General features: G+C 43.5%; 1 protein-coding gene across 1 annotated transcript in view; it reads left to right on the top strand.

Annotated features, from left to right (window-relative positions):
* LOC104619283 (cadherin EGF LAG seven-pass G-type receptor 1-like) overlaps positions 1-14,459 on the top strand; it is a gene marked incomplete at both ends in the record, with an annotated part of 69,170 nt that overhangs the window by 14,380 nt on the left and 40,331 nt on the right. Inside the window, 2 exon segments of the mRNA XM_010285101.1 lie at positions 7,386-7,608; positions 11,662-11,777. Coding sequence (XP_010283403.1) covers positions 7,386-7,608; positions 11,662-11,777 — 339 coding nt within the window.

The raw sequence follows: 14,459 nt of genomic DNA, 5'->3' as shown, positions 1-14,459 counted from the left end.
CCCAGTTGCTAGTGTGAAAGAGTCAGGAGGTGGGATGGGGACCTGGCCTTTCCCTTGCCTGCTTGGCCAGGGGAGTTTTTCATTGTGGTCCTCCTCTTCCTAGGAGCTTGCAGGACTCTGGAGCAGCCAGGGTGGAGATGCTGTCCCGAAGGACCTCGGTGGGAAGAAGAGCTGGGAAGGGTCAAATAGCATCTTCCTGTTGGGGTGGGAGTGGGAATGGGAGCTCTCTCAGAGCAGCCAGTTTCAGTTGTGTGTTTTGGGCTAGAATTTGCCCACCAAGAGCTCTCACATGTCCTGGGGCCAGCAGATGCCACCCGCAGCTTCAGAGGCAAATAAAAAGAAAATAAAAAGCCTCCCATGTTAATTATTTTGGAGCATCTCATGACTAAAGATCTCATGATCTTTATTTAGCCCAGTCTCATGATTTTTGGAAATCTGGTCTGTGAGTTATCAGGGATGCCTGGGGGGAACTTTGTGGAAGAAGGCACAGGGAATGGAGAATGGTGATGGTAAAGGAGAGGGATGATATATAGCTGAGAAAGCACCAGTAGTTCTGCACCCTCTCTTTCCACCAGTTCAGAACTTAGTCCTCACTCCCGCAAGAAAATTAAACCAGATCCAGAGATAAAATAGTGATTTCCTAAGTATCTTACTATAGGATAATTTTCTATGTATTGCCTCAGAGAGCTACTTGGCAAGCTCGCTCTCTCTATTATATATATAGTGAGAGGAATGTTTTTGTTGTTAGTGTGCTTAGTGCTTTAAATTCAGGTTATTCTCTTGCAAATACATCTTGTTAAATCTGGAACAGTTAACAACTTAAATTACGAAGGACAGCTGTCATTACGAGTCAGCAGGATTAGTCCTGAACAGTGTGAGTGTGTATGTGTGGTGTGTGCTTGTGTGTGCTTATGTCTTTATGTATTATTTTACTTCAGCCTGTTTCTCATAATCTGCCTTTATAGTGCAGAAAACAGCAAAAGGAGCAAAAAGCAAAGAGGAGGAGGGAGGCCCCAAACTGGACCTTAAGCTGGTGTTTCTCCCTGTAAGAGGGTTGGGGCTGATTTTAGTTTTCCTACATAAGTCCCAATTCTAAAAACATAAATGAATAGGTAGAAGGAAAGTATATTTTCAAATTTGAGCATTTAGTAGCAGCGTAATGTAGCAACCTCCTGAAGTGACGACCATCAGTGTCAGTATGAAGCCTAACGAGTCCATGTGCATGGCCGCTCTGAAGTGGCAGTAGGGTTTTGACTGTTGATTTCTAAGGGACCTAGATTTTATCTCTGCTCTTCAAATAGCACTTCTGAATCATCTGCGTAAAATGGTACATGAATACAGTCGTCCCCTAATTAATCACAGTCACTAGTACACCAATGGCTTCTAACTTCTCTTTGATCCGGCTTCTCCTTCGTTCAGAATTACTTGTCTATTTTTTCTGGGTAACAGCTCTCTAACTTCACTCATAAAACCAGGAGATTTTTTTTGTTGGTCTGATGTTTCATTGGTAAGTAGCATTTTCTGGGAGGCAAGGTTGACTTCTCTCTTTGGTTCTGAGGGTAGGCTCATGCACCAGAGAGGCACTGAAGTCATGAATTTCCCTTTATGGGCAAAGTCCAGCATTCATTTTTATTATTTGACTTGGGCCTACGTTTTAGGCAAATATTCCCGCAGTACATCCTTACACAGCCAGTGGAGAGAGGTGGGTATCGACTGAAGGTGTTGATCCAGTTCACCTAAGTCAGGCATAAGCCACTACACTGACACATGAACCATCTAAGATGGCTTACAGCTGTATTTCCGTAACAGTTAAACCTTTCTAAGACCATTCCTTCACTCTTATTCCTGGGTGCATGGTCCTGCCTCCTTCCTTTGTGCCTGCTGTGCTATTCATCCCATCAATCCTAGAAGGGACCTAATCAGAAGATCACTAACCCTACAATAAAGAAATGAATGGTGTTTTGCCATCTTAGCTCCACAAATCAGTCAACAGCAGGATTATATGAGTGCCAACACAAGGGAGGGGGAGGAAAGTACAACAAGTTTGGGGAAAGGAAGAGGCTATGGTAACTCCCACTCAGCCTAAACCATGGTGAAACCACCCCTAAAGTGGGTGTGTTGGATCCCAACCTCATTATCTCTTGTCCCAGTAGAGATTTCCAGGCTGATTCTTCAGCTAATTTATTTTTAACACCCTTCTTATTACTTAGTGCACTGATTGCTTTAGTACCGATTGTCGTTTAAGGTTACTAGCGGTTTAGTTACCAGAGAAAAAGGAGGATTGATTTTCCCATAATGTGCAAGATAGCAAACACATTTTTAATGACAGTTGGTTCTTTAGGGCAATGGGTCAATCGGAATTCTTTGAAGAATTTAGTTGACCTATTTCTTGTTGTTTCTCCTTTCCATGTTAAAGTACATTATTTTAGGCTGGCTGCTTAAATCAGCTTCTCAAAATGCTTTCCATTCTGATGAAGCAACTACAAACATGGAGGACAAGATTAATATTTATCTAGAGCAAATGACAGGATGGAGGAAAGGAGAGAAGAATCAGTTCAAGTCAAACAATTACAGATGCTGAGTGAAAAATTAACATGTGTCCAGGGAAACTGGAAAAAAAGAAACAAGAACAGCAGTGCAGCTCCACTGCTTCATATAAATATATATTTTTTTTTTAATGTAGTACTTGAGTTGAAAACAATCAGAGAATAGGACAAATTTTTGAGAGCTATTCCCTAAACAAGGGTATTGTAGAAACACGTTGCAGGAAACTGAAGTGTAGAGTAATTCTGGTTTTATTCCAATGCCATCATGTTGTTTCCAGCAAGCTTTCCTGCATTATACATTGTCTGTCATTGCGAGGTCAAGCAGCTCACAAACAAAACCACAGGCAGATTTCTGCAAACACAGGCTCATTGATGCACACCGGTGTGCTGATTGAAACCCATCATGTTCAGCTCACAAGGTATTTGCAGTTGTGAGATTATTTTTTAATTTTTCAAATAGCTTATTTGTATTTCTTTTCACTTTTTTTTATCATCATTTATTGTTTATTCATTAAGCGCTTCCATTACTTTGTTTGGAATAGGTCAAAGGAAGACCAAACCTTCTAGCCAGTCTTTTGCCATGTCTGTTCTTGTTGTGTTACACCTGATATTGGGGTGTCCTCACTTACATAAAATTTATAGGAGAAATTTTATGATTAACATCTTTGTAAAGTTAATCCTAAAATTGAAGAAGAGATATATGATAGTTGAGAGTAGGAAGGAGTGTCGAAAGCACCTATCACGTTGTCGTCTCAAGGGCTTTAAAACTGGGAAGCACTACATAATGGGCTGCGTAAAAGCCACAGGACTCTTAGATTTAAGAGTCATCAATATTAGTTGAGAGCACGTAAGAACAGCTACTGTCCTGTAACAGTAAACCGTTCGCTGGCTAGGGCCAGAATTTTTTCAAAGGCCAGGAATCTGCCAGCAGATAACAGGCAGCCGTGGCCCGTGTTATCTGTCAGTGCATGCTTTAGATTTAGCAGCTGGAGGGACTAAACTTCACATCTCCTGCTTGGATTTCTGAGAGTTGTGAGTTATAAGAAGTTTTTTAAGTGATTTCTAAAGTGCTGGCCAATGTGAAAAATGATGTTATAATAGCCAAGGAAATGCCATGAGGAGCAAAGGGGAGTTTCACAGGCTGGGTGAGGGGATGAGCCACGCCGTCATCACCAGCATTGCAGACCAACCCCAGGCTGTGTGCAGCAGCTATCTGGGCTGTACTCTTATCACCCGAGCCCCTCCAGACCCTCGCTGCATGGCAGCTCTCCCTCCTTTCTGTACTATTTTTTCCCACCAGACAGCAAGACATCCCTTCCGAGTGCGTGTCGCAGCCCTCCGACCTTCAGCTGTGAGCAGGCACACAGGCGCTTTTCATGCCAAAGGCTGGCGGATGCAGATCCCTTCCTTTTCAGCTCCTGAAGTAGCTCTTCCCTTAGGGCCTTCCGACTCCAGCTCCAGCCAGCAACCAGCCCATCCTTCAAGTCCATGCAGGCTTCGGTTCAAGTTTTGAGGGTGCTTTTCAGGCCGTGCCTCAAAGCTCCCACAGGGCAGTGCTGTGGGACAGCATTGTGTCCGGGATGAGGTGGCCACCCTTGGAAGTGACAAACCCATGAGCCACACAAAGGTGTATTGTGAGCCCAGAAGGGGTTAGGTGCTCCTGATCAAAGCCCTGCTTCAAATACTTGCTCAGATGGCAACTTCATAAAGCCAAAAATGACATGTTTCTAAATAATTTCAGGCACTTCTTTTACTTTTGGAAAAAAAGGGTAAATAGGGATTTATCAGGTTTCTTGGTAGACCTTTGTGCCTTGAGGCAGTGATGTCTTGGAGTTACTGTAGAGATTTCAAAACCACTGTTTTAATATATTTTAGTAAATATACATAAAATATGAAAATTCAACATCAAAGAATATACATCAAATGCAGTCCTCATTTACATTACAGACTAAAGAGAATTCAGAATAATTTTAGTAACTGGGACATCCATGGTGCTACGGCTGAATGAATATAGGACAAAGGATCTTATTTAAAGTTGAACTACATTCTCTTAAATTACTTCTTTAAGCATCATAATGAAAAGCAGTAATAAACATAATTCAATAAAACTTTTTTGTAAGCATTCCTTTATCTTAAGTAGTTTTATGCCTGTACAGGTATCTAAACAAATGATCTATACATCTTGTTATATCACAGAATTAATACAGAACCATCAGTGATTTCCAGCTTAGGCTTTTACATTTCACGTCCCTATTGCCATGGCATTTCCACAGTGTGCTACAGTGCCAGGAATCTCTCCTTTTAGCTTGCTTCTTTTTCTCCCTGTGTATTCAAGCCTGTGTGTTATTTACCTTTGCCAAATACATCATTCTGTTTTCAGAAAGCCTTTAAGATTACATTCCTCTCTGAGTTGGAGAGTTATTTCACAAAATATCCTACTACTTCTTCTAAAGTGACAAACCTGTGTTTAGCCCTTCTATAGGAATTGTGTTTTTCCATTTTTTTGAGAGTTTTGGTACACAGGCTGTGTGTGTGTTAAGGGGGATTGGCTGTGCTTATGCAGCGGATCATCAAGAAACGCTTTCTGTAGTGTCCTCTTAGAGTATCTGATGTGCATGTGTGCTTTGTTTGGCATATCCAATACACTGAGGGAATTTTCTGTCTTGGATGATATATACAATTTCTCCCAAAAGAAACATATTGTAGGGCATTTTAAAGTATCAAAGAAGGTGTCTTCACATAATCTTGCCTGATACTCACATGAAACAGGAAGATACTTATCACGTGGTTTTCACAGCATTTCATCTGAATACATTAAAGTGAGAATGTAAGAACATCAGTGCTGAATCAGGAAAGCTCTAAGCACAGGCTTGGAGTTGAACTCTTGGCTATACGGATTGTTACTTCAGAGGCTTTGGCTTGCACTCCCTCTAGGATGATGGGAAAAGTTTATTTCATAATTTGTTAATTCTGAGAATTATTATTAGAGAGATGTGTTCAGCTCCCCTGTGCTTTGTATTACATCCTTTTTAAATAAACTGGAACACCCCAGTCTATTGTTCACCAGGAGACACCCTCGCATGTGCTCGTCGGGAGGCAGTTGTACAACGGCTCCGCTCGCCACGGGGAGCACGGAGCGGGACCGGAGGTCAGTCCTCCAGAGCTGTGCGCACTCGGCTGGGGCGTGCATTTGTCTGAGCGCATGATCACGGCGCTCTTGTGTTTGCTTCTGCGTTTTGCCAGCGTACGTCATACCTGCCTGAAAGGCACGCGATGCTGACACGAGAGGAGAAAGGCAGCAAAGCTGGAGAGCCGAAACGACCGGGTTGTCCACCTCACCTTGTCTCAGAGATCATTGCCACCTGGGGCAGTGGCTAAACCAGCTGCAACCCCTTGCAGTTTACAGCCTGGCATAGAAAAGAGGTGCAGATCCAGGTCTGGATGCGGCAGTGCTGCTGGCTGCAGCCTGCTGCCCAGCGTGGGCGGCTTTGGCGTGGGAACCCGTGGGAGCAGGGCTGCTGGGGCAGCGACTGGAGCAAAACTTTCTGGTTTAATTTGCTTTTGTTTGTGAGTCACTGCCCACAGCTCCTGCTGCTTTTACTTTCCTCCAGGAATGTATTCACACGATTTTAACCGTGCTTGAATTAATGCAATTGTATAATCTGGTAGCGAGTAATCCTGCAAATATTGAACTGTTGCAGATGTATTCATTCCTTCAGCTGGCTGTGATGAGTAGTTTTGCTCTACATTTATTTGTTAGACATTGGTACTGGGTAAAATTGAACTATATATGCCATCTTCAGTTTCTCTGAACAGTTTTATGTGCAGGATCTGAACACACTTCATACCTTAGGAAGACACATGACAAAACATAAATGTTAACTAATTAACTCGCATAGAGGGTTTAGCTTTCTGTACAATGATTAATTGAGCAGCTGCTTTTGTCCCAGCCAAAAGTTTGGCTCCAGGAGTTGTTTAAAGTGAACAACATTTTTTTTTTTAAATTGCAATTCAGTCTCAGATTTTGGGCAAACGCAAGAAAAAATACAGCCTATATACAAAGCAAGACGCCTCATTCTTTAGTATTGCATTTAACACATCTTAATACAGACTTCTGTGTTGAATAAAGATGAAGCATTTGGGAGAAAACAGCTTCAGCGAGCAGTATGCAGAATCCTTGACTTCTGTGGAGAGTTACTGCGCCCGTCTCTGAAGGGTTCAGAAAATGGCTGTCACCTGCAGGATACATGGGAAACGATGGAAGCAATACGTACGTCGTCAGCATCCTGCTTATTCTTTCTGTAAACATTTTGCAAGTGTTGTCGCGAGCTCAGCCACGCCCTGCCACCGCCATGGGCAGCAAAGCCAAATTCCACTCGAGGCGAAGTGCAAACACTTACCTGGTTACGCAGTTTCCAACCCATAGTAAAAGGCCAGAACAATTTACACATATTTTGTTTGACAGGGAGCGTGCAAGTTTTTAACTGGTGGTGTTACCTCCTCCCATATAGATCTGTCACCAACTTTATATTTATCACCGGGTCTGAAAGCGGCCAAGGAATCTGAAAACCAGGGCCACCGTGTTGGATATTTGCAAGAGGGTTGCTCAGCACATCATATCCCGCATCCCCTGACAATTCAGACTTGAAAGGCGATGCAGCATCCTTCCCCCCCTGCAATCACAGGCTCGTACTTCGATGGCAGAGGGGGTCAGGTGTGCAGAAGTTCGGAAGCAGCTTAGCCTTTAGCAGAAACACTCGGGTAGCTGCGAGCTGCATGCCGCAGCTCGCTGCTGGAGTGAGGTGTTGCTGTCCCTGAGCTCTGCTTCTCCTCTTGCAGGAGAGTACTGCGAGGTGAACGCGCGCTCCGGCCGCTGTGCTCCGGGGGTGTGTAAGAACGGAGGAACCTGCGTGAACCTGCTGATCGGGGGCTTCAAGTGCGAGTGTCCCCCGGGCGAATACGAGCGGCCATACTGCGAGATGACCACCAGGAGCTTCCCCCCGCAGTCCTTCATCACCTTCAAGGGGCTGCGGCAGCGCTTCCACTTCACCGTCTCCCTCATGTAAGTCCCAGTGGGGAAGGGCTCTGCGTGTGGTGGCTTCTCTGCTTCAGCTTGAGGGGGGTGTTTGTTAAATATTGTCAGCTACCAAATTACCTACGTGTGGAGGTCACTGGGGGTTTCCGATGGCGACTCCTGCGAGTGGGATGCAGTCGTGTTGCTTGAAAGCACTTGATTTCTGCCCTGCTGAGGATGCCGCTGAGGTGCTAACTCCCCACCTCCCTCTGCTGCAACGTGCGGTGATGGCGCAGGGCGAGGGGACACCAAGGCCACTCTCGCCACCTCTCAGCAGCCCTTGGCCAGAGAGATGTCAGGGTGGGTGGTGCGCTTCCCACTTTTTCTAGTTGTGCCCATGACCTCCTGACTTTCAGGCCGGCTGCAGAGCCGACCTGTTCGTGCAGCTTGTTTGGGAGCACTCTTCCCCTCTCCTGATTCCCAGCCTGTGAGAGGACCCGGTCTTGTCAGGCCATGGCTGAACACAGCTGGTCCTCCTCAGGTCCCTGCTCTCCCTTGGTTCCCAGCCTCGGGCTTCAGACAACCCCAGCTGTCCCAGCTCCTCACGTCTCTCTTCTTGGCCTTCACACTCTGCTTCTGCTTCTGGTCCCATCCCAGAGTCCAGACACGACTGGCCTCATCCCCATCCCATCTGCCCTGACGTCCCCACATTGGACAGTCTTCTCCTGAGCTGACTGTCGCTTTTCCCGTGGGGGTGCACAGAGAGGCAAGGGGAGCAACGGTGGTGGCCACACTGTGGGGACCAGGTCTCTCTTCTGCTGACTCGTCCCAGGGGAAAAAACCCTCTTTTGGAGAAGAGTTCTTGGGTCAGGCATAGGGCTTGCCTGCCATGGAGCCAAGAGCTCCAGGTGCACACATGCTTCTTCTCCAGAGAGGGGGTGGGTTTGCAGCTTTCCCATGGTTTAGCGGGTCAGGATTGACCTTTGGTTCTCCCTCACGGTTGACTGTGAATAAATAGCACGAAATGTGTTAGCCCCGACCCCAAAGGGCAGCCGGGGATTTGTTGATAGGTACAACAACAGCCACAATGACAGACATGTTTGTGAGTCTGTCCAGAGAAAGTGCTCAGGGAGGACACCACCAGGCACGCGTCCCATCCAGCACCCAGCAGTTACCTGGTGTTTTCCATCTGTCGGGAACCAGGCAGCTTCTTTCCATTTTATCTTTCATCTGCCTTAATCCTAAGGTCTGAAATTTTATGGGATCTTGACATGTTGGTTAAATCAGAAAGCACAGGCATGGTGTGCACGTGAGTCGAGGCAAGGAAGAGAGGTGCCTGTGAAGATCATTTTAGAGCATTGGGTCTAAGTACACAGGAAAGCTGAGGAGCAAAAGGCTCTGTTGGACTTGCCAGACCTACAGTGAGTGCAAATAAAGGAGCGGTCTGGGCTGGCTGCCAGCATAAATTACCTGCACTACCCTTGGCTTGTCCCCCCAGCCATGTGGTGTCATTTTTCAGTCTTTCAGGAAGAGATCTTTCAGGTGTAGTGTGCTTCAAGTTAATGCTCTGTGTAGGGGTTACGGAGAAACAGCAAACTACTGTAGCAAGGTGGTGCTTACGGCAGGGTTTCTTCACCGTCTTTAAAACCAAGCTCATTTAGTCGTGAGCTAAACACTGCTCGGTCTACTCAGTGTGATTAGAAAAAGTCTAGAACATCATGGGGCTCATCCCACGCTGTCTGGGATAACGACACATTTAGCTTTTCATACCTGAAGTTCACTTTTATTTACACTTGTTATTTCTTTGGCTTTTATTTTCCTTCAGTGCAGGTGGAAAACATTATGTGAGGATAAGCAAGAATTAGCAGTTTGTCTAGACGATGATTTGCCGTTACATATTTTGTGATTTGGGAGCATTCGTTAAATCCCAGGATTTATAGTTTCCCTCAGCCTCAAGTGACTCATGACCTGCTCCTGGCAAAGAGCGGGGTGTTTGCATTGTCCAGTCTCATAACTAAAAGGTGATTTTTTTACAAACAGTGTTTAGGTTACTGACCAGGCATGTCTTTCTGCTCCCAACATTATACGTCCTCCTTGCTTCCTTCCAACACTTGCTATTCCTTCACTCCAAGAGACAGTGTCAGTGGAGAGATTTTCTCAGTATTTATTCAAAATTCTCTAAGAAAGTCCCTTTTGTTTGTGATGTCCTGAGATTAAAAATATCCCTTCTATTAAAAAACAGTATTTTTTTTCCATAGCTGGTGATAAGCAGACAAGCTCAAAAGCAGTAGTGCTTTAACTAATAGTATGATACAAAAAATGCTTTTGACTAGTGGCAAGGAGTGGAACTGAACACACACGGAGTAAAGAAATATAAAAAATAGCTTAATAATTCAATAGTTTAATAAATAATAGTTTAATAGTTAAAAATACGGTAGAAAATTGAAACCATATCATAAAAATATATTCAAACAGAACTAAGATTCCTGTTGTTGCTAATCAAACTAAGTCTTTTGCCCACTAAAGAAGCACATTATTCTTATTTCTTTTGCTCATATACATTCTGGATAGATCTGTGAAAAATGTTTTGATGAAGCAGTTATCCACTGAAAAATACAGTCTTGGGAAATGTTTTACAGGGACTGTGTTCCTTTGGGTGAAATGTTTGATGATGAAAAGTGAAAACTAAATCAGTGTTTTGATAATATTTAAATATATCGTCGGTATTGCATTAATTAATTCAGTTTGCCTTTTGGTTCTATAATATTTTATGTTATGTTAAATAAATTTAGAACTAAAGATATATTTCAAAACTGATTAAAAGTATTCAAAACAGTAATTCCCATTTTAATGTAGCTCAGATTCAGGCTCCTGGTTCTGAAAGGTCTCTACTTGGTGTGATCCACAACATACATATGTCTGACAAACAACGTTTGTTAAAAAATATTCTTTGGATTTGGAACTTTTTATTGCAAATACCTGACCTTGATGTTCTCAAATACTTCTTCTTTCACATTCTCTGAGTGCAGGTCTTGTTGCATCACATGAGAGTCTTGCTAGTAGACGTGACATGACAGGCACAAGAATAATTTCTTCTGTTTATGGAAGTTTTCATTAGCTGTGTTCAGCATTTGATTCATTTTTAAGAAAAGTGGGTTAATTTAAATCAGGCATATTTCCTGAAGTTCAAGATACAAAATCAAACTACGCTGCCATTTGGAAACACAAGAAATTCCCATGGTTTCTCTCTCTCTTTCTCTCTTTATATAATATTAGTCTTTGTAAAAAAAATTTTGCATTTCTAAGTAGATGAAAGCTGTGTGTGAATCCCCAAAGATAATAGGATTCAATTAAAAGTTATAAAACACACATAACACACAGACATTTGCAAAAATGTTCTGCGCTGACAAAAAAACTAGGCTTTTTTAAAAGTGGGATCGCCTCTTTTTCTGCAGGAAATGTGTGATGCAGCCCATATTTAGAAGCACAAGAAAAATAAAACCAAAACCCACCCATTGGCACTGCTTTAGTGGAATTATTTAAGTGTTTATTTTCCTTCCTCCAACTGATTGACGTGTTGATTGATGAACCCTGATTGTCTACATGGCATTATTAAAGTAACTCTTATCTTTTTTCCCCCCCCTTGCGTCCCCATCAGGTCTTTTTAATCAGTTGAGGCTCCCCATGTACCCTGTAGCATTTAGACAGCAAGCAGGCAGCAAGGATCCCCTCTTTTATGTGAAAATGCCTCCTACCTTTAGGATTGTTTGCAAAGTGTAGCAGGTGCTACTGTTTGGCGAGTGTCAGATACTCACACTGCATCGTGCGTCTGCCTAATTTTACCCTTTGTGAGGGTCAGCATCCGCAGAAGATCTCTGCAGAGTACATTTCTGTAATTTCCATCTTGCTTGCCTCTATCGATTGTGAAAGAACATATTTTTCCTGCCACTGGCTAAATTTTATAATTTTGTGTCTGAAGGAAGATGCAAAGGCTTGCTTTTCTGCTAACTGTGATGCTGCCTTTCTTCTGAGCAACTTGACCGTCGGTCTTCAATTCACAAGCCATTAAGCATGAGCTAACCCCTCGTCTCTGTGTTCTAGGTTTGCAACCAGGGAGAGGAATGCTCTCCTCCTCTACAACGGGCGTTTTAACGAGAAGCACGACTTCATTGCCCTGGAGATCATCGAGGAGCAGATCCAGCTCACGTTCTCTGCAGGTGAGGTGTCACTCGACATTTCTGCCTGCGGTCAGGACATCCTCTCAAGCCGTTTGGAAATGCACTTTAATGATTTTATATGGCTATTTGCTTCCTCGTTAATTGAGTAACCAGCTGACATTATTCAGTGAACAACTGAACTGCAGGGTGTTGCGAAGTACTCCAGATTGTAGCGGTTTGTGGCGGTAACGCTCGCTGCCGTAGGCAGGAACTTGTCAACATATCAGTTATAAAAGCCGGAGTTTATGACTACTATAAAAGCTTGGTGCTAGCCTGAAAGTTGGCCTCTGAGCCAGTGTTTGCTTAAATGAGACTTCATTTTATCACACTGTGATAAACATCGTGTGTTTATGCATTTTTACACTATGCCATCAGTGAAACTAGGTGCATAAATGTTATCTTAAAAATAGACGCAAGCCAAAGGAAAAGCTAGGAGACAAGTGAAAACTACCTGCTGTTTGTTAGGGGACTGGTGAGGAGCAATGCCATCACTGGAATCCACTGCTGCCCAGTGGAAGCACCTCCCCTTGCGAAAAAGCTGTAACCCACAAGGAATTTAGAACTAAGCTGCCCGCTTATTGCTACAGTGGGCTGGGAAACAAGAAACGGAGGCTTTGGCGTTTGCTTGCTTTCTGCACTAGGACAAAGCCAGCGTCTTCTGGTGCTTGTGGGAGCAGAGAGAAGGGAAGGCAAGTGAAGCTCAAGGTGGCATGTGTCCCTGCCACTGTGGGCTTTTCCCAGGGGAGAGATTTCCCCGAGAAAATCAGCCCTGGCAGTGGCAAAGCTCTTCCTGATGAAAGTGTGATCAGAACAAACCCTGACCAGTTCCAGTCTCAGCAGAGAGGTATTTCCCAAGTTAAAAGAGTCCAAGTTCCATCCAGAAATTCAGGCCCTCCTGTGGTGATTTCCGTGACGAGGTAGCAGGTGCAGCTGTTAGCGTGCAGCTGTACAGTGAATCATGTTGAAGCCACCAGCAGGCTTGCTGAGGTGGACCACTTGGGTTCCTGCTTCAGCCCAGGAGCAGGTCTGTGAGTTCGGTGGGAAGGCTTTGGTGGCTTGCCTAAATCTCAGCAGGGCAGACAAGCTCTTGTCACAGGTTTAGGGGATGTTTTCCATTGCAAGAGAAACAAATATCTGGGAAGGGCTGTTGTCGCGTAGGTCAAGTGGGGTTACGTGCAGGTCAAGTGAGATGTTTGTACCTCTGTACCGGGCATGTAACTCAGGAAATAATCCTGTTATTTCCTATTACTCGTATTCAGAACAGACATGTGGGCTCTAGTCAACTCTTTATTTTTGTGAAAAGTGAGACATTGCAAGCAGTAAAGCAGAAGAAGCAGAGACACAGCCCACGTCAGTGTTGCACACTCATGGCCAGCGACGGTCACTGCCATCAGACCTCATGGTAAATCCTGTGTGACCCCATCGATTTACCAGTGATGCTTAAGTGCATATCTGGGCCCTTTGGCTTGAAGATAGCCGGTTTCATTTCCCCTTTATTACCTTGCAGATGTCCAAATTAGATTTTAAGACAGGCTTTTGAATGGATTAATGTAATGTAATAACATGCTGCAGTCAGAGAGATGTGCTTTCGTCTGTAGGTCTGCTCTGCCTGTCTAAACTTGAATCAAATCGCTCGGAAGGCACCCTGAGGATGAATGAGAAAAAATAAATTTTACTTGCACTTATATGCATTTAAATGTGGAGGAACTCTTTTAAATACGTGAAACTAAATTTAGATTTGCACTGCTGCACCTGAGAGCAGGTCTGGTCCTGTATATTGCGAATGGTATTTTCTTTGGAAGGAGAGTGGTTTATCTTTTATAGTTTATAGTTTTATAGTAAGCGGCTTTTAACAAACAGTACAAGTTTTGGACATCTGATCTGACTGTTTTACCTGTCACAACAACTTTTTCACAGTAAGCAAAGCAAAAGGATTGAAGACAGTTGATCTTTCTTTTTCAGAAACTTGTTAGCCGAATAAAAACCCTAATTTTTACCACAGATTTTTTATCACTAAATGATAAAAAACATCACAGCAAGATGTCAAACATGCTAAACTGAAATCTGTATTGTTTAAATAACAGAAGTATATAGGATGGTAGTTAAAGGACAGTAGGGGACACAGGAATAATACTTCACACAGGGTGAAGTATTTGTTGCAAATAGAGAGTAGAAGGTACATTTTAAGCTCAACAATACTGTGAACTTTCTTTGCTTATGGGAGGGGGTTATTTTTCCTGTGGTTTATTATGTAGAATTTTCCAACTGTTTAAAAAAACAAAGAAAGAGAAAGAAAAAAAGTTGAAATCTAGCAATCCCTTCTCTGTGCCAGGCCTTTTTTGTACTTTCAACATGAATGTTTATTTTGCTGCTACCTCGGAAGAGATATGCCTGGTTACTGAGCTGGTTCTGCTGACTCAGACCTGACTTAAAAGCTTCAGCTTTCCAGTTGCAATGGCAAGGATTTGCTTTCAAATTTAAATACTGAAAGGCTGACAATAATTTCATTAATCACTGGTAAAATTTTGCTGGGACCAAGGTTACTGTCTGTGGGTTTTATACTAGAGTACTTTTGGATTTCACTTTCTCAGCTCTGAAGGGGATTTGGTGTCTCTTCTCTGACAAAATATCCCAGCACAATAGTCATCATAATAAAAAAACCTCAAACTGATGCTTTTGGTA

Source organism: Phaethon lepturus, unplaced genomic scaffold, assembly GCF_000687285.1.
Source record: "Phaethon lepturus isolate BGI_N335 unplaced genomic scaffold, ASM68728v1 scaffold15814, whole genome shotgun sequence".
Taxonomy (NCBI): domain Eukaryota; kingdom Metazoa; phylum Chordata; class Aves; order Phaethontiformes; family Phaethontidae; genus Phaethon; species Phaethon lepturus.
This window is presented reverse-complemented; position numbering and strand designations above follow the sequence as displayed.